Source organism: Tiliqua scincoides, chromosome 2, assembly GCF_035046505.1.
Source record: "Tiliqua scincoides isolate rTilSci1 chromosome 2, rTilSci1.hap2, whole genome shotgun sequence".
Classification (NCBI taxonomy): domain Eukaryota; kingdom Metazoa; phylum Chordata; class Lepidosauria; order Squamata; family Scincidae; genus Tiliqua; species Tiliqua scincoides.
In genome coordinates, this window is record NC_089822.1 from 64972085 (window position 1) to 64998531 (window position 26447).

General features: G+C 41.9%; 1 protein-coding gene across 1 annotated transcript in view; it reads left to right on the forward strand.

The window, feature by feature from the left end:
- Positions 1-24623, forward strand: part of UBQLN1 (ubiquilin 1) — a 31175-nt gene extending 6552 nt beyond the window's left edge. Inside the window, exons 2-11 of the mRNA XM_066613758.1 lie at positions 8889-9040; positions 12608-12720; positions 14000-14262; positions 15333-15491; positions 16426-16672; positions 16921-17063; positions 20982-21065; positions 21793-21908; positions 22676-22844; positions 23464-24623. Of these exons, the coding sequence (XP_066469855.1) occupies positions 8889-9040; positions 12608-12720; positions 14000-14262; positions 15333-15491; positions 16426-16672; positions 16921-17063; positions 20982-21065; positions 21793-21908; positions 22676-22844; positions 23464-23619 (1602 nt within the window). The 3' untranslated portion in view covers positions 23620-24623. The remainder of the gene's footprint in view (positions 1-8888; positions 9041-12607; positions 12721-13999; positions 14263-15332; positions 15492-16425; positions 16673-16920; positions 17064-20981; positions 21066-21792; positions 21909-22675; positions 22845-23463) is intronic.
- Positions 24624-26447: the final 1824 nt, after the last annotated feature.

The following is a 26447-nucleotide window of genomic DNA, read 5'->3' on the forward strand; positions in this document are numbered from 1 at the left end:
GAAAAATTTGACTGAAAGTCAGTTCTGAGAATTTTATTCAGCATTGAGTTCTATTTTGTCCAGTGGGAAATGACTCTGTAGTGCAGTGGTTCTCAAACTTTTTAGCACTGGGACCCACTCTTTAGAATGCCAGTTGGGACCCACCAAGAATAATGTCATTAACCTGGAAGTGATATCATGGCCAGAAGTGACATCATCAGTTTAGGCTTCAAACCTAAATTGAAGATCATCCAGAGGTCCCATTGCACTGTGCACTTGTGCTATTATTTTGCATAGCTCAGAATTCAAACATTTCAGCTCAGAAATGTCGGAACCAACATGGATTTGAATAAGTCTTGCCAGACAAATCTCATCTTCTTTTTCAATTGGGTTACTAGCTTACAGGACAGTGGGAATGCTGTAGATGTGATCTGTCTTGACTTCAGTAAAGCATTTGGCATCCTAATCAGCAAGTAGGTAAAATATGGGCTAGATGATACAATTGTTAGATGGATTTGCAACTGGTTGGACAGCCGTACACAAAGGGTGTTTGTGAATGACTTCACATCAGCCTGGAAGACAGTTTCAAGTGGGGTGCTCCAGGGCTCTGTCTTGGGCCTGGTTCTCTTTAACATCTTCATCAATGACTTGGATGAAGGGATACACGGAGGCCTAATCAAATTTGTGGATGACACCACACTGGGAAGAGTAGCAAATACAATAGAACTCAGTAGAAGCCTTCAGGAAGACCTAGATAAAATGGAATACTGGGCTGAAATGAATATGAAGAAGTTCAACAGCAACAAATGCAAGGTTCTGCACTTAGGCAAAAATAACCAAAGATGCAGGTATTAAATGGTAGATACCTGGCTTAGCAGCACAGCATGTGAGAGGGATCTTAGAGTTGTAGTGGATCACAAGATGAACATGAGTCAGCAGTGTGATGCAGCTGCAAAGAAGGCGAATTCAGTTTTAGCCTATGATAGTAGAATCATAGCTTCCAAGTCGCGAGAAATTGTGGTTCCACTTTGCATTGGTTAGACCTCACCTGGAGAACTGTGTCCAATTCTGGGCACCTCACTTTAAGAAAGATGCAAGCAAACCAGAGCGTGTTCAGAGGGCAGCGATAAGGGTGATCAGAGGACTGGAGAACAAATGCGATGAAGAAAGGTTGAGGGAATTTAGTATGTTCAGCCTGGATAAGAGATGGTTGAGAGAGGATATGATTGCTCTCTTTAAATATCTGAAGAGTGTCATATGGAAGAAGGGGCAAATTTGTTCTCAACTGCCTCTGAAAGTAAAACTAGATCCAACGGGTACAGACTGAGAGATTCTGATTGGGTATCAGGAAAAATTTCTGATGATAAGGAAGTTTCATGAGTGGAACAGATTGCTGAGGGAAGTGGTGGACTCTTCCTCACTGGAGATCTTCAAGCAGAGGCTGTTGGAGATGCTCTAGGTCTAGGAGGACTTCCTGCTACCAGTAGGGAGTTGGACTAGATGACCTATTAGGTCTCTTCCAACTCTATGTTTCTATGAATTCAAAGCAGAATGCAAACTTGAATCCTTCTCCAGCCACACAGCCCTCATCCCTTTTCAGTGTCCCATCTTCCCACCTATTCAGGGGAAAGTACCATCCCTTCCTCCCACCAGGAGTCCACCTGCCCAGCAGCTTTGTACCCTGTATTTTTAGCTCTGTATTTTCAGCAGCGCTTGAGCTAGGTGCTACACTATCCACTTGACTCACAACTCATGTAGTAGGTCCCAACCCTCAGTTTTAGAAATGCTGCTGTAGTGAATTGAGGGTTTCAACCTTAGGGGACAAGCTTGTAGTTATACCCTTTTCTGGGAGTGTGGGCCATTGAACTCAGTGGGGCTAATTTTTGAGTAGGCATGCCTGCGATTGAACTGACAGTTACTCCTTTTTCCATTAGTGCTCCCTCTAGATCAGGGGTGTCCAAAGTTTTTGGCAGGAGGGCCACATCAGCTCTCTGACACTGTGTCGGGGGCCGGGGGGAAAAATAGAATTAATTTACATTTAAAATTTGAATAAATTTACATAAGTTTACATAAATGAATATATTGAAGATGAACTTATATGAATGAATGAAGGTCTTGCAATAGCTCAAGGCCTATAAAAGGCCTTGCACAAAGCAAGGCCAGCCTTTCCTTCACTGCCACTGCTGCATCACAGATGTGAAAGAGCAAGCAGTGGAGGGAGCTCTCATCCCACAGCTCACATGAGAGGTCAAACAGTCGCCCTCACACTGAGAGAAGTTGCATTGGACCAGTGTGGGCTTCAACAAATCTCCAGCGGGCCAGAGGCTCATTGGAGACTAGGGACTCCCTGAGGGCCGCATTGAGAGGCCTCGAGGGCCGCCTGCTCTAGATTCCAGGAATTTTTTTAAAAACAAAAAACACTGCAATTCCCTAATAGCTGGGTTACTTTTTAAGGAGTTTCAAATATATTTTGAGCAGACATAACATCTTTTGAGGATTGCCTGCAAAAAGAGTAAAAGCTAGTTGAATTGGAGTTACCTTTAACTTTTTATGCTTTCTAATAGTAGAAAACTTTCAGTAATCTGTTAAAATACCACATTTGAAATCCTATAAAATACCACATTACACTTCAGGTTTATAGAAACACAATAGCTTACACCAGGGGTGCCCAAACTCTGGCCTGTGGACCACTTGCGGCCCACTGCGGGTCCCCATCTAGCCCCCAGGGGGTCCCCCCATCTCCAATGGGCACTCGGTCCTCACCCCAGCCCGCGCTGGCCCGCCGCGCGAGCTCCACGCCTTGCTTTCCCTTGCTGCTGCTGAGTTTAGTGGCAGCAAAGGAAAGACGAGCCCAGCGGGCATGCAGGGCCTTTTATAGTGGGAAGGTAATGCGAGACTTGCAGGGCTTGCGTTACTTCCCTCTATAAAAGACCCTGCATGCTTACCGGCTGGTCTCTCCCTTCCTTGCCCATGGGCTGGGCTCCCCTCCCCTCCTGCAACTTGAGCCAGGAGAGTGAGAGCGATCCCATACGCGGAAGGGGAGAGGAGCCCAGCCAGCAGCACATGCCCGAAGCACATGCCTCCTAGGGATCCGAGGGAGGGCTGGTTGGCTGGCCGGCCATCTGGCTAGGAAGGCAGCAGCAGCAGCACATGCTGCCCTAGCTAGCGAGCTAGGGCGGTTAGGTCGGCAGGCAGGTAGGCATGCAGTTGGGCGGCCAGGCAGGCAACCAAGCGGGCAGCCAGGCAGGTGCACATACTGCCCAAGCAAAGTATGAATGAGATCATAAACTGGCATGAAGATCTCCCCCCTTATTAGTGTGAATGGAATCATAAACTGGCATGAAGATCTCCCCCCCCCCTATTAGTGTGAATGGAATAATAAATGTTACACCAATTCCTGGGTATATGTGGCGTGCTGATTCCAAAAATGGCATCCGTTTTACCCTATGACGTCTAGTTTTGGAGACATGGCATAGCCTTTTTAGTGAATGGTTCAAGCAGCTTCCTCATGAGGAAGCCTACACCATGGCTTCTTCATGAGGAAGCTGCTTGAACCATTCGCTAATGTGGCTATACTATATCTCCAAAACTAGATGTGATAGGGCAAAACGGAAGCCAGTTTTGGAATCAGCACCCCAAATTCATATCAAACTACCATAGTTTAAGAAAAACTTTTCTGACCCTCAATTTTGTAGGCCTGTGTAACCTATGTCTGCAATCCTATATACCAGTGGTTCTCAAACTTTGAGGGAGCATTACTCCCTCAGTAAGTTCTTGCGGGGGAGGGGCTAGGGCAGCGATGCGATCCCCAGGATTGTGTTGCTAAGGGTGATGGGGGTTGCTTTGCACTTTAACAGTGTAGGGCTGCAGGAGGTGCGGGGAGCCCTGCGCAACCCTCCGCAGCACTCCCCGGCACTTGGAACCTGCAATCAAAGTGGGCGCAGAGCACTTCCGTTTTGCAGGAGGTGCTTTGCACCTGCTTTGATTGCAGGTTCCAAGCGTTGGGAAGGGTTGCGCAGGGCTCCCCGCACCTCCTGCAGTCTGCTGCAGCCCTACATTGTAAAAAGAAAGTGCAAAGCACCCCCCTCGCCCTCCTTAGTGACATGATCCTGGGGATCGCATTGCTGCCTCCCTCTCCTTTCCCCCCGCCCCTTAAAGGAACAGGGGAAGTGTTACATGACCTGGTGGGTTGCGGCCCACCAGTTTGAGAACCATTGCTATATACACTTTCCTGGGAGCAGACACGCTTAGTAGTATGCTGTAAGAATTTATTTCAGGAGAGCTGCAAGATGAAAAATTCTCACGCGCATCTGGGAAGGGTCAGAGTTTCAAGCAATCCTTGTGCAGATTCTAGAAGTCTTTATCTGTATAAGGAAATGGCGTCCTAAAACACCCTGAATTTATTGCATCACAAGTACATTTTTTCTAAGGTACTCATGAGATGCTTTATGAAAAGAAAGTTTTCTAAGATGATGTATCTAAGAGAAAATATAAAAATTGTATTGGCACCCTCTTAAAATCTGATAACAGTAATCAAACCTCGGAATGAAACCTCATACAGGTCAGACCTTGGTATCCGGTTGTGGGTAGGTTCTGTTCTGGACCCCACCCCACCGTGGATACCAGAATCCACGGATACCTGGAACCCAGTTTAAATGTCTTTAAATAGAAACAAAGTTCATGAAAATTGAATTTCCTACCTTCATGTGGCAAAACACTGCTGTTTTCAAGCCTTTCAAGGTTAAAAATAGCTCTAAAGATGCACATCTGGGTCTCCCAGCATCAATATATACTGCATTCAGCCACTAGAGGTGCTGATTATTCTTAATGGAATATTCCAGTGGTACTCAAACTTTTCTGGCCAGTGGCTCCCTTGATCCCCGTTGCTGTTGGCCATGACTCCCCATCATGTTCCTGAGGGCTGGAAGTGGCATCATTAAACAGGAAGTGGCCAGAAATATTAACTATATTAACTATAATATTATATTTATTATAATATTAAATATATATTAACCGTATTAATATTAATTACATTAATCATATCATTAATTAAATGCAGATCTTAAAAATATATTATTAATACACAGCAATCTACATGCTTTATAAATGATCAGCTGCTGATCACTGTTGGAGACAGGATGCTGGAGTGGGTAGATTTTGTCTGGTCCAGGAGGACTCATTTTTTTAAACTTTGTAAGCATACCAATAGAATTGTTTTATCAAATGAACTTTGTGAACAACCAGTCTGACCAACATTACACACACACACCCCTGTGGACCCCAATCCAACCAGTCATTTCTCCCATTCTTCTTGGATAGGATTGAACCCTTTATTAATTTAATGACATTAAATTTTTCCAGCAGCTGGTGGGGAAAACAAAAATAGACCATGAAAATATATCAGAGCTGATAAGGGTTTGGTTAGGAAGCTGATTTGTCTCCTATACTAGGAGATGCACAGCTCAAGCCTATGCATGTCTACTCAGAAGTAAATCCCATTAGAGTCAATGGGGCTTACTCCCAGGAAAGTGTGAATAGGATTGGGCTGGCAATCACTTCATCAATGGCTGATAAGTTTTCCCTTCAAATAGCAAGATTCATCACTTTAAAAATACAGCTTCTGCTCTTCAGTCAAACAACAAGATTAATAAATAACTTTAAAAATAGTACCCTTTTTCTGCTCCTGGCCAAGTAAAGTGTGTGTGTCTCTCTCCCCCCCCCCCTTTGCCAACTGCATGGAAGCAACTTTAAAGAGTCCTGATGACTGGTAAAATAGGAAGTGTTTTATTTGGGGAGGGGGAGGAAAGTGCGAAGGTTTGGAGATTGAAAGGGGAGAGTGGAAGAGGGAGGGGGTTGAAAAGAGAGATTTTACTTTGATGAGAAGTGATCCCAGGCTGGGAACTAGGAACCAACTAGACAAGGATCAGACGAGGGTTAAGGACTGCAACAACATGCAGCAAACACAGAAGGTGGCAGCCTCTGAGTGGAGGGAGAAGAGGGCGGGGTGGCAGCAGCCACTCTTGCAGCTGAGCAACTCCTGTTTCTTCTGCTTTAAAAAAAGCGCAGTGACAGGCAGAAGACGGGCTCGTATTCTGCCCAGGGGTGTGACTGTATCGCTGTGAGAGGACATCCCGCACCTCCCCTTTGAGTTCCTGGCACCTCCCTAATGAGCCGCTCCTCTCAGTTTGAATAACACTGGAATATTGCATTGTGTTGCATTAAAATCAGTGCTGCTAGTGACCAAATGCAGTATATACTGATCCTGGGAGACCCAGATGTGCATCTTTAGAGCTATTTTTACCCTGAGTCTTGGAAACAGCAGCGTTTTGCCGCCTAAAGGTAGGAAACTCGATTTTCATGAGCTTTCTTTCTATTTAAAGACATTTAAACATAGAGCCTGGCATTTGCAGTGAGTCAAATTTGTAGATGTCAGGGTTGGACTGTGTGGTTCTAGAAACTGTAACATGCAAACATTGAAATACATTAATAACAATATAAATACAATTGTGAGCCTTTTGATTCTTATTGCATGGGAACAATATTTTAAAACTTACTTTCTGTAACGTATTTGTGTAAACATATACAGCTAGATGTAGTAACAGATTATTTGACTACAGAAAAAGAATCAGGACTGACATGTTTGCCTAGGGACTCCTGGAGCCATAAGATTAAATATACAAATAATTTTTCATCATTTTCTGTGTCTCTGTTTCTGAAGTTCTCAGTCTCATGCCAAAAGGATTATAGCCAAAACAGCTCCACCCACAAAGAAGATGGAAGCATATGGGTACTTACTGAATTTCAGATATTTGCAGAAGTTAGGACTTCCAAAAACCCTATGAAGCAAAAATGCCCCACTTGATTTCATAGTGAGTCAAAATAGTTAAAGGAAGTAAGTCAGGCTTCCAAGAGAGGCATCACTATGCATTAGAACAGTGCTACTGAAATTGCTTTGTGAGCTGGTGTTGGTTTGCTGTGTAGTTCTTCTGGCTTCTCTCCCCCCCCCCCCCGGCTTGCCACAGAATTTGCAAACGTCCTCAGCCTCATGTGAGGTTGAGACAGCAGAAAAGGCTGGAAGTAGCCCCAAGTTGTAGCATTTGTTTTCTCCCTAATGATACCCTAAATCAGTGGTTCCCAACCTGGGGTACGTGTATCCCCAAGGGTACTTGCTAGGATGTTTAGGAGTACTTGAAAAAAAATTGAATAATGTTAGAAAAAGGCAGATCTATATTAGAACACCTTGTGGGGCTGGAAGGCAGCTAAGCTGCCTTGTGAAAGTCCCACTAACTGCTAGTTTTTGGTCATCAATTTGTGTATTATCAGACATGGATTAGTAGTTGAAAACATAAATTTTTTAAGAACAAACTACATTAATTACAAACATTTTGCTAATATCAGGGGTACAATTTATGAAAATTGGCTGCCAAAGGGTATGCAAATGAAAAAAAGGTTGAGAACCACTGCCCTAAAACTAATTATTGTGTGTAGTTTATATTGCTTGTGGGTATTGGTTGCGTATTTTGGTTAGCAAATAGCTTTCAAGATGAACATAGGAACATACAGCCCCACTGGATCAGGCCATAGGCCCATCTAGTCCAGCTTCCTGTATCTCACAGCGGCCCACCAAATCCTCCAGGGAGCACACCAGATAACAAGAGACCTGCATCCTGGTGCCCTCCCTTGCATCTGGCATAGCAGATTTCTAAAATCAGGAGGTTGCACATACACATCATGCCGCCTTGGGTGCTTTTTGAGGAAAAATGCGGAATACAAATCTAATAAATAAATAAATAAATCATGGCTTGTAACCGTAATGGATTTTTCCTCCAAATATTTGTCCAATCCCCTTTTAAAGGCATCTAGGCCAGATGCCGTCACCACATCCTGTGGCAAGGAGTTCCACAGACCAGCCACACACGAGATTGAAAAACTGGAAATCCTCCTAGTTGCAAACATAGTCTTTGGCATTCATTGAATAATTCTTAATGGAGATTTTAGAAATTATTTTGCCTTCCTGTAAAGGTGGTTGAAATTGGGCCAAGTGTCTTGGTAGCTGGTACAAATGTAAGGAAAAGTCTTCTGAAATGTTGAAGCATCTTTATTTGTCTTTTAAAACTTTTAATGTTGTTTACCTCTCACTTTTACAAAGTATATGTGTAGAAAAGTGGAATAGGACACTGAACTCTTAAAATAATCACCTGGGGGGATTTTTGCTATATCTGACTCCTCTTGGGTGAATTTGATTTTGAAGGGAAATGGTGCGTGTTCAGTTACATTTCAGTATAAGAGTACTTGGCGTAATCTAGCCAGCCTTGCAAACTTGAGGCCTTGTTGGTTTCAATGGAAGAAAGCATGTAGTAAAATAAGTTTAGCTAGCTAGATTATATCTTTTGTGTGCATTTGCTTAAAATAGTGTATGGCTTTAATCTGCAGTTCTTCATAATGTTTTAATTTTATTAAATTAAAAAATCTATTTATTGTTATGCCTTAAGTGTACTCAAGGCAGGATATCAATTTTTAAGTAAGATATTATTATATAACAGGAGTGACCAAACCACGGCTTGGGAGCCACAAGCGACTGTTTCACATATAATGTGCAGCTTTCAGAAATATGTTGTCTGAGCTTCTTTTTGCATCACACTTAATGTAAAAGGTAAATAAGAAATTTTCAAGCTTTATAATTATTTAGTAGGGTCCACTCCACCGAATTAAAACACAAGTTTAATGTTCATGGTGAGTAATTATATTTAAGAATTTAAATGTTTCTTAAATGTTGCTGCTTTCAAACATCTGGCATTTATTGTATGTGGCGCTTACGTTAAGAAAGTTTGGCCACCCCTGATATATAAGAAATGTGTTGAACTAGTTGTTTTTGTAAAACAAATCAATGAGCATCTTTTTTTTTTTAGTTTAAGGAAGAGATATCCAAGCGTTTTAAAGCCCACATTGACCAACTTGTGTTGATATTTGCTGGAAAAATTTTAAAAGATCAAGATACATTGACTCAACATGGAATTCATGATGGACTTACTGTACACCTTGTCATCAAAACACAAAACAGGTAAACTGTCTGGTGAGATCTCCTGGTTGTATACTGTTTCTGTCTGTGACAGGTTTTGGTAAAACAAATTTCTTCAAAATAGTATTTCCTGTTTATACTGGTAGTACAGAATAGGACAGGTAAAAACTTTGATTACAGCAAACAGCACAAAATATGTACCAATCTATACGTGCTTGTGATGCCATCTTTTATTACCATTATTAGTGTGCATAAAACCAGGTATTCTTGGCCACTGTAGTACAGAATAGGACAGGACAAAATTTTGATTACAGCAAACGGAACAAAATATATGCCAGTCTGTGTTTTCCATGCTTTTGATGCCCTCAGAATTATTAGTGTGCATAAATTCTCCAAGTATTCTTTACCATGTGTAATATTAGCTATACCTGGAGGAGGTGTGCCTTTGTAACAACTTAATTCTCATCAAAATCCACTGGATATCTTTTTTTTTTCTTCTCTCTACCAAGTTCTTTTTCTCTGTCCCTTAATAGCCAGGACTTGCATCAGCAGGTACTAGATAATGATCTAGAGTATGATAACTTCATTCCTCATTTTTTACTACTACTTACTACTGTGGGGGGGAAAGCGTTAGAAGGGATGAAAGTTTCAAGAATGCCCCTTGCAAGTCAGGTATTGCTTACTGCTTACTACTAATATATGTTCTTTCACGAAGAAAGATGCAGTCCTTGTAATGTATTGCATATTTGAGTATAAGTATTAATGCTTCTCCAGGCAACAGTTAACATTTGGTTGAACCTGAGAGATTGCTGGCAGAATTTTCATTCTATTAAGTGAAGGTTTTTCCCCATGTGTCTATTTTATTGGTTCTTGATGACACAGAATATTCGCACAAATCAGCTTTGTCTTTGGAGAATATGTATACAGGAGTCCTCGTATCCACAGATATTATATCCATGGGTTCACTTAGCCGCGGATAGAGTGTGTGGGGCTCCTGGGCGTGTGCCCTCTAAGCTTACCTCCAGAGGTTTATCTGAATCCAGCAGAGTCCTCACACATCTGTTTGCGTCCTCTTCTGGGCTCAGACTGGGTCTTAGAGTGAAAAACACATGACTTCCATTTTTAAAAAGAACCAGAAGTGAAGTTTTAAATGCGTTATAATGCATTAGGAGGCCCAAGGAAACTCTCTGTGCACAGCCTCTGCTGAGCTCAGCTGACCTTCTGGAAACAAGGTGAGCAGTGCTCCCCTTGGCTCTGGTGGGTGTGGGGGCAGCATTCACCCGTATCTGCTGTTTCACTTAACTGTGGGGGATTCTGGAACAGTTTACATCTGTACTTTCTTGAAGTGTAGAATGTTTCATGCTTATTAGGTTGGCGCTTGCATCTATAGCAAATTTTGTAGAATTGCAGCATATTAAAATCAATGAGGCATATAATTTAATGTTCAGAACTTGGGGTCAGGCTAATAATAGGTGAGGTGTCCTCTCTCCACAATGATTTATTTGATTAGTAGGGAGTGTATTTGTGTGTGAGTTTTTTTAAAAAATATTGTGTATTGAAAACTAACTGTAAGAATTAGCTTCTGTATTCTCTTAAAGTTAGGGCAGGTGTAAGGAATACTGCCCATCTCATGTTGGACATAATTATTGGAAAAACATCATTAATGCTTCCTCTTCAGAAGCAGTTCTGATCTTCGTGGTGTTTTCATTTCTAATACAACCAAATGGGAATCGAGCACTTGGTATATATTTCATCTTGTGTTCCTTGCCTTTAAAAGAAAAAGAGTTCTTCTCTGCCTATTCTGTTTTAGAAAGCAGAGCTTGAGAATCCTTCTGGAATATTTTTTGAGCAAGCTGATAAGACAGCAAACTTACGATGTTGCATGTTCCAATAATTCTAGCAAAATTAATAAAACTAGATACTTTTGAGACTTAGGGTATGATATTTAGTCAGATACCACTGCTAATCTATACCACAGGTAAAGCGGTGATAGGAATAGTAGTATCTTCAATAGGTCTCCATGGAAAAAGAATTTACCTGTTTGGAAAAATGCCACACATGAAAATCTTATTAGAGCTAGAAAAGGGAGAATTGTCAGCTTAGCAGCTAGAGCAGGGGTGTCAAACTTGTTTCATACAGAGGGCTGAAGTTAGCATTCAGGGTGCCTGCTGAGGGCCGGACTTGACGTCATTAAGCAGAAAGTGGCATCATTAAACAGCTGATGGCCATAAATCAGCACTTTGTTATCATATAGAAGCTTATTAAATGTAAATGGCAGAAGAGAAAATATGCAAATCTTGATCGTATTTCAAGATATGGCAAAACTCAATTTTCATGTGGGCTGCTGTTTCATCAGTAACACCTCAGCACTGCTCAGCAGCTGAGAGCCTAAGGGCCAGATAAAAAGCTTCCAGGGGCTGCATCTGACCTTATGTTTGACACCCTTGAGCTAGAGCATAGCATGTTAAACTAACTCAAATTCACCTGCATATGGGTGAAAGTAGACTAATATTGGAGTAACTTGAATTTCATGGGACACTGTAAATTTCTCCACTAGCTGTTAACTAGATCCTGAGATGCAAAGTTTACATTAAATATCCTTTTCTGTAGCCACATTAGGTTGTATTGAAAGTAAAAAGGTGGGCATAACAAAGGGAGAGCTATTCAGTGTCATTTTGAATTGCATAATAATGATTTTTCAGTTTGTGCAATATCACAGATTATTGTGTGAGCATGTAACTTTTATCTTCTAGCTTGTTTATCTCTGAAAAACATAATTGACAGTGCTGCTCTCACCTACCTAGCGAACTGCCTGATCAGTGGCTGCAGAATTAGATTCTTAGTGTTTTTGTTTTCATCTTCCTTTTTGTGACCAGCATAACTTGCTGTGTGGGATAGTGCTTACCACAACAATAGAGAATACTGAGGAGAGTAACTCTGGTCTAAAACCCCAGTTACCTGTCTGTATGTATTGCACACAGTGTGGTGTTTTGGCATTTTGACAATTACCAACTAAGAGTTGGTAAACACTGAGTGTATCAGAAAAAATACACACATTTTAATAAGTTCTAATTCATGCATCATTGTAGAAACCCTACAACATTTGAACATCTAAGGGAAGAGATGTTTGGAACCATCCCACTGCACACATTGGTGGATGTCTGCAGATCCCTTAGTCAATGGTGTCAGCAGTATATAGATGGCAATGAGGAACGTTTCAAGCACTTGGTGCATTTCATTAAGTGGGTTGGGCAATACTTCTGTGTATACCATATGTATACCATGTGTGTATTTCAGTATGTGTGAATTGCAGTGTAATAAATTTGACACTGTGTCTTTGTACCATTGCATCATGTGGTGCTACAGCAGCAATTTTCAACCTTTTCAGACCCAGGATCTACCTTTAACTGAATGCTAAATATGAATGTAATTAGATCTAGTTTTGTAAGAAGATAATGTTTCACATATTGTTCAATGAGAGAAATGGACTGCTTCTGAATGTCTGTGTTTTTAGTCATGTGTTAATTGGATCTTATTGTTGATGCTTCTGCAAGCCTGTGCTACATTTTCTGCCATTTAAAGTGTGTCTATGTTAATACCATTTTTTAGATCACATGATAATTCAGCTCAGCAAACAAATACTACAGGGAATACTTCCACCACAGCAGCATCCTCTGGTAGTACTTCTACAAATTCAACAAACAGCAGCCCTTTTGGTTTGGGTAAGGCACTTTACCTTATTGGATGGCTTCTCTGATAGAAAAGAATACTGGTTTTAGTAATAGTTGCGTTTTAAGCTAGAAAGGCTGTTGACATTCTCAGAGCCCAGTGATCTTTTCCCTCCCTACTTTTCTCAAGGGGTGTCTGTTTGGTGCCAGTCTCTGGCACATCAGGGGAAAATAATTGCTAGTCTAACACATTGGATACCTTGAGAAGCACTATTCCAGAGCACATGTAGTAACAGTTGCAGTGAAAAGAATTTTAGCTTTCATTCAGTTCAAAGTATTGTGACAAATTCTGGTGCAGTGAAGGTGCTAAATGAGGGGAAAGTGTAGTAGAAATGAAACAAAGTTTGTAGATGTGGAAAGGAGCATGCTTCAAGGCTCCCTTGTCTTCAGATACTTATGCTCAATCAGAAAAATTTAAAGCTTAATCTAAAGCAAACAAATATGGCCACTTTGATATATTATATTTTGGGGGAATATTGGGAATTGTAAAACTACTTTTCTTGATTAAAAACAATGAATCATAACTGGAAGATCCTATACAGCAGGCTAATGAAATTAGGAGCAGCCCTGGACATGTGACCTTTTTTGGGAAGAGTTGGAAAGTGGCAGAATGGCTCTCTCTGTTGGCAACCTTCAGTCTCGAAAGACTATGGTATCGCGCTCTAATGTAGCAGAATCTCATGTAACTTTACAATGGTAGAATCATGTTTCATTGAAGCGTATATTCATATAGACAACATTTTAAAAGTCATTTCTGTTTTTCCACCCTTGAATGTTATTCAACTACTGAAAGCCTGTCACTGGAAGAAAAGATAGTTGTTGCTATGCTGTGTGGAATTTGGTATCCATCTATTGAATTGTTTGCGTTTAAAATAGTCTTCTAGATATTTTACAGCGTGGCTAAAATATTAACAGCATTTTGTCAGTGTCCTGTAGCACAATCCTGTGTGTCTACTGAGAAGTCCCACTGTGTTCATTGGAGCTTATTCCCAGGAAAATGCACATAGGATTGCAGCCCTAGTCTTTCTCTTCAACAAGTGTACTAGTTTGGACAGTTGGGTTATAAACAATTGGTTATTAAGCAAAAGTGTTACTCTGCCTGTGATGAGATAAAATGTATTGGAGAACCTAGTAAGGATTCCAGTTCACTCTGTAACATCAAAAACATTGAGCATGAGTCTTTAAAAAAAACAAAACTCGACCGATTGGAAACAGAGCTAGGAACATGCTAGAAACAGTAACTCATCATCTTCTGTTTTTGGTTTTCCTGAAGGTGGTCTTGGTGGCCTTGCAAGTCTTAGTAGTCTAGGCCTGAATACCTCAAACTTCTCAGAACTACAGAGTCAAATGCAGCGACAGCTTATGTCCAATCCAGAGATGATGGTTCAGATCATGGAAAATCCCTTCGTTCAAAGCATGCTTTCAAATCCAGACCTAATGAGGCAGTTAATTATGGCTAATCCTCAAATGCAGCAGTTGATACAACGAAATCCAGAGATCAGCCATATGCTTAATAATCCAGATATAATGAGACAGGTATGTCAACAGTTTGGTCTGTGGCTTAGACACGAGTCACTTTGTGTGAAATACGGTTGGCCCACATCTTAGGTGAGGGTTACATTCCAAGGTTCATTCATAAAGCCAAAAATGTGTATGGTAAAAACTCCATTAAATGCAACAAATACGTACTGTCTCTCTAAAAACTAAATGCACATACAAGGGACATGCAGGAACTGAGGGACATGCAGCTTTATTCTTTCAGTTCAGGCTAACTCTGGAGCATAAATAGAGTAAGTTGAATGGCAGGCAGAATCACCTGCATTATTTAAAGTGCTGTTTTTCCTCTGTCTTTTTGGGGGAGGGGAGCAAGCTTAAATTTGCACAAGTAAAATTGTGTGCAAGATGTGGGCTAACTGCAGATTCTTTTATCTTAACATGGCTGATGAATATTTACAAAAATGTGTTTTATCTGGTGCTTATATCAACATTGGACAATGGTTTGGCTTGTTTGCTGCCACTCTTGCTGTCTCTTCACGGTGCACGTATCTGAAGCTTCCTTATATGGAATTAGACAATTGATCCCCCCAGCCCAATATTGCCAACTGATTGGCAGCACGTTTTCAGGTCCTTTAAATGGAGCTCCCAGGGACTACAACCTGCATCTTCTGCATGTAAACACGTACCCTCGTACTGTGCTAAACCTGCAGACCTTGGACTTGCTGAAGTCCAACATGATTTATTCTGATTGGCTGTTCTCAAACCATGGCTTGCTTTTTTTTATAGGAATGCACTGGCCTTAGACCTCATTCTTTTCTTTTCTGCCATGCACACTGAAAAGTGATGGAAAGCGTAGTATTAAAGAAACTGCAGCTTCCTGCTGCATTTGAATTTGGGGAATTGGTTTGTTGAATTCACAGTTAAATGTGCCAGCCAGCATCTCAAAGCAGTAAATCAATTCTTTGTCAAACTGCTTTTGAAACCAAGGAGAGCTTTAGAAACCATTTGATGTAGGTGAGATATTGGGCAACACATATACCCGCACCCCTAACCCATTGTGCATTTGCAAGCAAGAGTTGGGTTCTCATGCAAATTCTTGCATTTCTTAGACTTTAGAACTTGCTAGAAATCCTGCAATGATGCAAGAAATGATGAGAAACCAGGACCGTGCCTTGAGCAACCTTGAAAGTATACCTGGTGGTTATAATGCTTTGCGGCGCATGTACACAGATATACAAGAGCCAATGCTGAATGCAGCACAAGAGCAGGTGAGTACTTGTAAGAAACTTAAAGCTGATCTAAACAGTTTTTTTTCCTTCCGAAAGCATGTGTGTGCTTGTGGTTTAATTTGTTGGCTTCATAAGAACAGAGCTGGATGCTATTCTTGATGTTGAACTGCCACCAAAACAGCAACAGCATTTGAGTTCTCTCCCTTTTCCTATATTACATAAGCATGTTTACTTCTGATATTTCTCTGCTGTCTGTGGTCAGTGATACAGAATGGCTGTGGGGAAAACGCAGTGTGATGGCACTATGACACGGGTTATTGTTTCAAAGTGATACTGTGATGGAGGGAGAACTTGTCATAGGGGGACTGTTTTTCAAGCAGCAGGCCCATATCAAGTGTATATCTAGTTTTGATCTAAGAGGAAGAAATGCTTTAGAAATCGTAAATGTCCAGCTTGAAGGTCCTTTTCTTTATGCTGTGTGACAGTTGTTGAACAGAACATACTACTTAAGGAAGAAAATATACTACTTACATTTTTCCTTAAATGACTGGCATGTTACTGAACATATTAACAGTAAACGTGCAATTCAAGAGCAAGATAAAATGACACAGAGATGGTGCAGCATGCTTCACTTAAACCAAGCCGAGCATGTGAAAGTCCCCAATAGAGACAAAATAAACTGATGAGGGGTTCTGCAGAAACGAGAAATTATTTGCAGGCCTACTTATAGTAGAATTACGCAGGCCCCATAAGTACTTGGGACACTGATTCTGACCATTACCACTGCAGAATTTGACAAAGTGTTCTTAAGCAGGTTCGTGGCAATTCTTCTAAGGGTCTTTTGGCAACAGCTCTACAAAAAAACCATTGTAATGGTGGAATTGAGTGCCGGTTTACTTTTCAGTGAAGAGGGCTCTTTTGAGAGAACAGTACCATTTGAACTTGTTTGTTGATAAATATTTCTCTTTTGCAGTTTGGAGGCAACCCATTTGCTTCCTTAGTAAGCAATGCATCTTCAGGGGGGGACAGCCAGCCTTCTCGCACAGAAAACAGAGACCCTTTACCAAATCCTTGGGCTCCTCAGTCCAACACACAGAGTTCTCCAACCACTGGCAGCAGCAACAGCGGAGACACCAGTGGAGGCAGCAGTGTTGGAAGTGGCAACACTGGAAACACGGGACAGAGTACAACAGTGCCAAATTTGGGACCTGGTCTAGGAGGTATGTTAATTATAGAGCAGGTTTTTTGACTTCTTTGGAATTGGGTGACTGAAAAAGCCAAGTTTGTTAGCCCAATTTGGAATTGGGGGTTAAAGAGGGAGGTATGATTGGCCACCATAAAGTAGCATGGCAAGTGATTTGTTGCCCCTTGCTATTTAATTGTGTTTCTTTGGTTGCTTGTAATGAGATGCTGTTAACTTCAGTGCAACTTCTCTGAATTGTTGAAAGTTGTCTCTCCCTTTTTAAAGCTGGTATGTTCAACACCCCTGGAATGCAGAGTTTGTTACAGCAAATAACAGAAAACCCACAACTGATGCAGAACATGTTGTCTGCGCCCTACATGAGAAGCATGATGCAGTCATTGAGCCAGAATCCAGATCTTGCGGCACAGGTAAGTTTTGAAATTTAACTTGTGATTTTATGCTAAATTGGATTGCTGTGCTGCTGCTTCCAACTGCTGGAAAGGAAGGCTTTCTAACCAGCGTCTTTGCATAGAATACTATGCAAAGTCTAGGATCACCAGATTGTTAATTGCAACCAAGGCATTCTGCTCTTTGAACAAGTCTGCGGAGCAGTATAAATATAATAAACTACTGTTTAACTAGCTCACAAAAACTTATAGGAGGTCATACTTCTCAGGTACCACAAAAATGCCCTTGTAAATGTCCTTGCATTCCACTGGGCAGTCCTTCTTGCTCTGAACTGTAGCAGCTTTAGATTCCCAGTACACTCTCTGAATGCTGCAAAGGTGATGTTACCTGTGTCTGACCATTTCTGTTTCAAGGCTCACATTTTCTGTCTATTCTTTGTCCTTTCTTCTTCTAGCAGTTCTAGATAGTTACATGCACCTTGGACGGCTCGGGGGCCTTTCTGCCACACTTTCTTCAACTATGCTGTGTTGGTGGTTGGCTGTAATGATCACTAGAAGAGTAGCATAACTATATGCTATTTCTAACAGATCTGTTCTAGAATACAGCCAAAACTGTTCTGCAAACACATCGTTAGGATTTTAAAAGCATCAAGATTTGAAATAGTGTGCCATGCTCATCCCTCACTTCTTTGAGTAGCAAGATGCAGCACAACCCTATGGTGTCTTTGTAGTAATGGCATTATTTAGATATACAGGTTTGAGCATTTAGATAGGGTTGTGTAGCGGGTGCCCTGCAAAGCAATCAGGTTGCATGTGTCTAGGCATGTCTGCAGCTGCTGGCCGCCAATTCCTTTTCTTAGCTTTCAGTGCAGCCTTTCTTGTATCAAATCCTTTCTCAATCTCTGCCTCTTCCAGCTCATGCTGCCCTTTGTCTTACAAACCCAGAGAAGGCAATTGCCTTGCATCTTAGCCTTTCTCCTCAGGGAGATGTACTTGTGGTTCTTCAGGACCCCAATGGATATTTCATTCAGAACCATTGGCTTAATGACTAGCATATGCAGTGCCTGACCAGCATTAGTCATTCTTGACTGGCAACCCTTCACATTATACTAATTTTCTGATTGCTCAGGGCAAATCTAATGATAAATGTTGGTCTGTCTGTAACCTGACAAGGAAGAACTTTTGCTGAACTTAAAGTGCTCATAGAAACTGATTTGGAGGGCATGAGAGATTTGATGACCCCTGGTCTTTCTATTCCCCTCTCTTCTCATTAGCATCTATTTCCTTTTAAGCAGTGCCTAATCTTATACTTGATAGACTCCTATCAAAACCTCAGTACTCCGCAAAATGTAGAAAGTCTTTCCGGAGCTAAACTTGAATTGGATTTGAGGAACCTATTTGCAGTGTCAGACTGAGTCTTGATATCTCAGAAGAAGTAGTAACAGAAGCCTGCTGCATCTGCCGATGTGCAGGATGAATTTCTCTCATCACTGAATAGATAACAGCCTATTCCCAGCACACCTAGGATTAGAGGACAAAGGCTAACCAGTCTGAAGGCATGACATAAAGCAGTGGCGTCCCTAGGATTCGCGTCAGCCCGTGCGGGAGGCCTGCGCATCACCCCATGCAATGGGCAGGGCAAGACCCCAGGTGGTGGGTGTGGTGATGTACCATCGCCCCGCCCCCACTGGTTTTTTGACTGTACCTTTTGTTAGAACACAGATATTTCAGTGTGGCTTGTTTTATTGCATTCTGCATGAAATTACACATTGATTGATATATAACATGATGGTCTTATTCCTCCAAACTATGATTTTAGTGATTTTGGCCCCTAGTGATGTCACAAACATACACACCCCGTGTCAACTTACTAACACCTTATTGTAGCAGTTCTCAATCTTTTAGCACCGGGACCCACTTTTTAGAATGACAGTCTGTCCAGGACCCATTGGAAGTGATGTCATGGCCAGAAGTGACATCATCAAGCAAATTAAAATAAATAATCAGTGAGATTTCCAGCCCTTGCCACTGCCCAGTTTAAAGTTCTTCTGTTTCAAGCATATCAAGATAAAGACCCACCTGGCTTTGCAAGTGCAAAATAGAAAACTTTCCCCTTACCAGTTGAAGCCTCTTTTCTTTGTCCTTTATAGGGGGGGAGAGAATCTGCCTTCTGGAGCATTTGTTGCGCTCCATTGGATTGGGACCATTCTGGTGTCCTCACTTTTGCCTTTGCCGGCCTGACCACCAGCCAAGGCACATCTGCCTACTCGCGAGTAAACGCAACCGTGAGGCTGCTTTGCTTTCCATAGGGCTCCATAGACTCGCAGCCGGGAGTGAGGGAGGGACCTCCTTCTCCCTTTTGAGTTTTTGGGGACTGCATTCATTGGATCAGGACCAGTCTGAAGTCCTTGGAGTTCTCTCCGCCTGCCCTTTCCAAGGGACTATGGCAAGTATAGATGTAACTGGGAGGGAGGCAGGGACCTCCTTCTCCTTTTTGTGTTTCTGGGGGCTGCATTCATTGGATCGGGACCATTCTGGTGTCATTGGATTTCTCTCAGCCTGCCCTTTCCGATGGACTATGGCAAGTATGCCTACTCATGAGTAAACCCGTGATATGGCTCACTTTCCATAGGGCTCCATGCATTTTTCTTTCTGGATTTTTGGCCATAACTTTTGAAGGAAAGGGGCTATTTCAATTCTGTTTTTTGCATTGCATTCCACTGGACATTCCGCATCCAACAGTGTATGGCATGACAGGCTACCTCCTAATGCTGCGATTTTAGCACATCCTCCCCCCAGGGCGTTTCACCCGCTGCCGCCCCCCCCCCCAGCGATGCCAGTGCATAAAGTCAGGCTTGACTCCCAGGATGTAGTGAATGTAGAAAAGCCCAAGAAGGCTGAAATATGAAAAGGGGAAGAGAGAGCAATGGCTAGTGGATGGGCACACAGGGTGAAGGGGGGAAAGGAAATTGATGTTCTAGCTTGGCTTTAAGGCATGTATAAGGAGTTAAAAAAGAAAATGGGCAGCTAATGATCTGGGATGAAGGGAAGGTGAGGTGTGGGAGAAATGGAGTGGTTGGTTTGAGTAAGGAGGAAAGAGGGATTCAACATTGGCTGTGGTACACATGAAGAAAGAGGGTGGTCGCTTGAGGATGGATGAGAGGAAAGAAACTTCAGTCCTTCCTCACAAACAGTCAGCATCTCCATGGAGTTGACAGTACTTTCTTTGTCCTGTTTCCAGTAAAGAGAGCATGCTGGGCTGGTCTTGTCACTTTTCATAGGGCCTGTGGGAAGCGAGCGAAAAATGGCATAGACTCCCCCCCCCCAAGTACCTTGTCCAAGATGAAAGGGTCAGCATTGTATGCTGCCCGATTTAGATGGGGGGAGGGAAGAAGTGTTTCACAGAAGAAATCCTTTCTTCACTGGAATGCCTGGGGAGGGAATAATCCCTGGAACAGCTTCTCCAAGGACCTGTGAGAAGAGCATGAACACAGTGCAGTGCATTCCTGACTCCTACAGTAAGCTGAAGGAAGTTGGTAGCCAGCAGGGTAGGGCTCACAGAAGCACCAGGAGTGAGAACATCAGCTGCCATGCCCAGTTTTTTATATGCTGGTGTTGGGTGGGATTTGTACTGCTGGCTTTAACATTTTTTCCTTCCATTTTTTATTTTTTTTTGCCAAGAGGAGATAAGTAAGTCATTTGGGGAGCAGGAACTTTGACTGTTGGAATAAAGTCCTATTGCAGCAATTTTTAGATTTCTTGCTCAGCATAGTGCTTTCCGGAAATAGGCCAGTACTGGAAGATGGTATTGCTTTGACATGCTTTTTCCAGTTGAAATGTAAAGTATCATGAGTTGAGCATTAGTGGAGTTTAAACTCTGCTGCTTTATAGTCTACAAGGCTACTTGGCTTATGATAAATGGGCACTTTATCCCTACAGATGATGCTGAATAACCCTTTGTTTGCTGGAAATCCTCAGCTTCAAGAGCAAATGAGACAACAAATTCCAACTTTCCTTCAACAAGTAAGTCAGAAGAGGGGCTATGTGCAAATATTTAACAGTTGCATTAGATATCTATGTCACAGTGACTGACAGCTCTTCAGAAAGGCTGTTCTTCTGGACGTTGACTTTCCAATGGGGGATAACCAAGAAAAGTGGCTAATTTATCTCTCTTATCTGAAAATGTGTAGACATGCCTCACCCAAAGCATTTTACAGTGTACGTATCACATATATTTATACACCAAACCAACAATTTTTTTTACATTCATGAATTACTCCCCTTTCAAACATATACGTGTTTTATTCTTTTGCACTAAATTTATATTTTTTATTGAAACTAAGGGCCAATTCCTATTCAGATTTTCAGTGCCAGTGCAGTTGTGCTAATGGGGCATGCACTGCATCCTGTGGTGAAGAGGAACATTTGTTCCTTTACCTTGGGGCTGCATTGTGGCTGCACTGGTGCTGGAAAGTTGGATAGGAATGGGCCCTGAATCACAAGTATATGCTTACAACACATGCCCTGTCTCAACCCCCCCCCCCACAGTTTGAATACCACAACTGTATGTTTAAGATATATGTTTTGGAAGCCAGTTGTAGAATTAGGAAAGCAGGTGCCAATAAAGGAAGCTGGATTTTTATATTGTATTGAAAAACAGAACAGCGGGCAGCAGGAAGAGTCTGAAATTTATGTTAAATAATTTCAACGTTGTCTGCATGTTAGACATGTCATATGTTTCTCTTAATAGATGCAGAACCCAGATACTTTATCTGCAATGTCAAACCCAAGGGCCATGCAGGCTTTGCTACAGATTCAGCAGGGTTTGCAGACTCTTGCAACAGAAGCACCTGGACTTATACCCGGGTATGAATTGGTTTGAGTGATTTTTTAAAAACTTTTATGGTTTGTGATTTGACTTAAGTTCATATCTCATTAATATACTAAGCTGGCTGCATCTTCAGAGTTTGAATTCTAAGAGGCCAATCCTATTCAGTGCACACAGACAGGCCCAAGCACCAGTGCTAGCCCAGCAGTGACTGGTGCTGGGTTAGCACCAGGTGAGCGCCAGAACTCCGCTGCTCATCGGTCGCATGGACTTCCAGGCAGCGGAGAGGTAGGTGGGGGTGTGGGGGAAGGTGGGGAGGAGGTGTTCCGGAACGGAGGGCGTACAGGGGAGAGGGTAGGGCGGGAGGGAGGTGGGACTGGTGGAGCTTTGCTCCACTGGATCCTGAGCCTCTGTTTCGAGCCACCGACCTGACATGGAGGCTCAAATTTCTACACCGACCCTTGGGTCGACTTGTGAGTAGCCCCATTGCAGGGCTGCTTGGCTTACCCAGGGGAAGGGGACAAAAGTCCCATTCTCCTGAGGAGCTGCCAGTGCTGCCTGCGGAGGATGCAGCAGTGGCTGTTTTGTCAGGAGCGCAGGATTGGGCTGCCTGTCATCTGATAGTCTTTAATAGTGGTATGCTTTAAAAAATATAAATTTTTCTCAAGTATTTGGTTTTTAGATACTGCTTAGGCTGGTTTTCATTGTGTTAAAAATTAAGTTTCTTAAGCGTTTCATGGAAGAAATTGGGGCATGTTTCTTGACTTTGAGCTATTAACCTGAATTTTTATTTTTATCTGATTAGATTTAATGCTGGTATAGCTGGATTAGGAAGCACTGGCATTCCTACTGGGACAACAGTGCCCACTTCTGTTCCAAGTGAAAATACAAGTCCAACTTCAGGAATAGGTGAAACTGGACACCAGCAGTTTGTTCAGCAGATGTTGCAGGCACTTGCTGGAGCAAATGCTCAGGTAAAATAATGTGTTGCTACATTTTGATTTTCCCATTGCCATTTTATTTCCATTTGTCTCAGTGAAATAAGAATAAATAGCTGGAAACACGTTCTAATACGTTACCTGTGAGTTTGCTGCTAGAAAGCTATGATTTTTCACTTTGGGGTGGTGAAACAATAGCATAACCTTCCAAATCATTTAACCCTTGCTTATGAGTTGGCTTCAGCTTGCTTAGGGTCAGCTTACATCCACCTTCAGGGCCTTTGACTTCTGTGATGAAGGGCAAGCATTCCCATTCTGGTAGTGAAATGGTTGGGTTTTCTCTTTTGCTTTTGATGTTGTGTAGTGTTGTGATTCTAGGAATTCAAAGCTAACAAGTACAGGTGTAAGGAAGGCCTGGCTGTTAAACCCTCTGATTCAGGAAGTAATGCAAACCCTTGAAAGCCCTTCTGGAAATCTCATTCCTGTTTCCATATCCTCAGAATGGGCTGTGGGGAAACAATCCTTCCGTGATCCAGTACTCAAGCAATTAGTTAGCATTTCCTGTTTCAGAAAGAATGAAGAGTGTTCTAGTTTTGTCTCACTGTTTGTTATATGTATGTGTACAGAATAACATGGAATACGTATTCTCTTTTAGCAACTACAGAACCCAGAAGTCAGATTTCAGCAACAACTGGAGCAGCTCAGTGCAATGGGCTTTTTGAACCGTGAAGCAAACTTACAAGCTCTAATAGCAACAGGAGGTGACATCAATGCAGCCATTGAAAGGCTACTGGGTTCCCAACCTTCATAGCAACATTTCTGAAACTTGAAAAATGTAATTTATTTTTGATAACAGCTCTTAAATCTTTAAAATACCAGCTTTATTTCATTCTGACTCTTGGGAATTGTCTTGTTCTAACTAAACCCAGTCTGATGCATTAAGGTGGAGTGCAGTAGTTTTCTTCGAACAGTGGGAATCAATGCTTTTTCACTTGGTTGTTGCATGCATCAAACACTTCTTCATTCTGCATTTATTGTGATTTTTTTTTAAAGAAAAAGGAAATCTGCATCCACAGTTGGGTGACCAGATTTTATCTGAACTTCAGCTGTCCAATTTAGTTGCTTCTTAAACATTAGCCTTTGATAGTAATTTATGTAGAATACAAATTAAAAAGGAAACTAATTGAAGCTATGATTTGTGGGTACATATTGCTTATTATGACTTGGCATGTCTTTCTTGCTAGCAAAGTGCTGTAAGATTTATACCACTTGATTTAGCTACTATTCTTGCTTTTATCTCAACAAAGCATATGCACATGGAAAGACTTTGACATTGCAGTAGTATAAAACATCTCCAAAGCCAGAATAAAGGAAATACACAAGCCACCTCCAGTGTAGTAGAATCTTACAGCATCTTTAGCAAGCATCTCTTAGCAGAAGTGCTTTGGCAAATTCTTTTAAATTACTAGGATTGCTGACCTGATCTTGACATCTTACCTGTACAGAAACCTTGCATTGTAACATTTGTTTCAATATTCACAAGGATTGATTGTAAATTAATTCATCTTTGTGCGAACTGAAGGAGCACAGCTGTTTGCTCTGAAACTGCTTTTGCGTAAAGCTCTTTGGCTTTATCCCCTTGAGATTCTAACTTGCATTATAATTTGTAATTGGAAGCATACTTTCACTGACACTGTCATGTGATACTCTTAATTACTTTTAACCACCATGTAAAAATACTGTATATCTTTTGGGTTTTTATTGGTAGTTATTTCTCTTGTGCACAGGTAATAAATGAATTAAACTTCTTTGTGAGCAATTTGTTTCAAAGTCATTTTATTGGAATGGCTAAATTCAGAGCACCACCAAATTTAAGATGAGATTGTTACTGTTTGGATTATAGAAAGACTTCTAAATACTAAGTGCTATGGGGGGAGGGACTGGACTAAGTCTGAAATTGTTGCCATGAGAGTGGTCCCCCTTCACAGGTGTGAACTTCTATTTTCTCAAATCTGTTTAGGTTGACCTCTACTGGGAAACAAACATAGACATTCTCTACTTCTTGTATAGCATTTTTGCTCCTTAGGTTCTCTCCCTTGGCTCAAATCGTTTCTGACCTTTTTCATGGTTTATTGTGCTGTCCAGTAAGGGGATAGGTAGCTAATTATGTAACATGGGAGACCTAAACTAAGAAACTGTTCAACCTACAGTTGTTTACCCAGTTACCTGTGAAACATTTTGCTGGCTGAATTGACAGTTCATGACCTGAATTAGTCTTAGGATGAATCTATAACCCAACTGAGCCTAAGTTACTTAAGGTCAAATGCAGTGATGCTCATGTTCTCAGTGAATTCCTGCATGGCCAGTTCCACCTGCTTCATTGGGGATTATAATGTGACTGGAAAGCTTAAGACTCCGAGTAAGTACAGGTAACCACTGAGTGAAGACATATTAGGAAATTATTTTGTTATTATGTTTACCTGTAATTGCCTGCTTGTATGTTCACTGAGATTACATCTGTGTACATGTAGTACCCAAGAAGGGAGGGAGGGAGGCGGGATCAGTGGAGCAAAGCTCCACCAGGTCCAGAGCCTCTGTGCTGGGCTCACTGCCCCAAGTTTTGTGTTGGTGGTGAATCAAGTAGCCCCATTGTGGGGCTAATCTCTTTATCTGGGGGAAAGGGACGAAAGACCCCTTCTCCTGGAGCCGCTGGCAGCTGCCCAGAGCACACAGGATGCAGTGGCAGCCATTTTTGGCATCACTGCAGCCCCGTGCAGCTCAGGATTGGGCTGTCAGGAATTACTTTTTGGGCTTCATGGAGGACGGGATCAGGGAAAACAGCTTGTGTTAGCAGCACTATGGATGCTACTAGTGGAGTTCAAACAGTTTGAACTAGTTGGGTGAGGAAGCTATACAATGATTGAGAAAGGGAAATAGCAGTACACACAGGCAGAATTTATCTTCTGAAAAGTTTTCAAACTAAACTGTCTTATGAACCCAGTGGGAGGCTAAAGAGCAATTGGAAGGATTAGAAACAGGTGATTAGGTTTGAATACTCTGAAACAGCGTTTCTCAAACTGGGTCACAAGACAATTTCCAGTGGGTCCCCATTCATTTCAATATTTTATTTTTAATATATTAGACTTGATGTTGCCATGGTTTGTGACTGCATTTGGGGAAATGTTACAGACCTGTACTTTTAACAAGCTACTATGTACATTCTTTTAACAATGATAGTCAATGGGACTTATTCTTGGGTAAGTATGGGTAGGATTGCAGCCTAGGACTGTTAAAAATCCTGCTTGATGTTGTCACTTCCAGTCATGACACCACTTCCGGTGGGTCCTGACAGATTCTTATTCTAAAAAGTCGGTCTTGGTGCTAAATGTGTGGGAAACACTGCTCTGGAACATTATTCTAGACACTAGATCAGGGGTGTCCAAACCCTGGCTCGGGGGCCATTTGTGGCACTTGGGGACCCCCAATCTGGCTCATGGGGAGTCTCCAGTGAGCCCCTGGCCCTCCGGAGACTTGCTGGAGACCACACTGGCCTACTCTCACTGCAAGGGTTGACCGTTTGACCTCTTGCGTGAGTTGCAGGCCGAGGGCTCTCCGCTGGCTTGCTATCTGTGAAGCGGC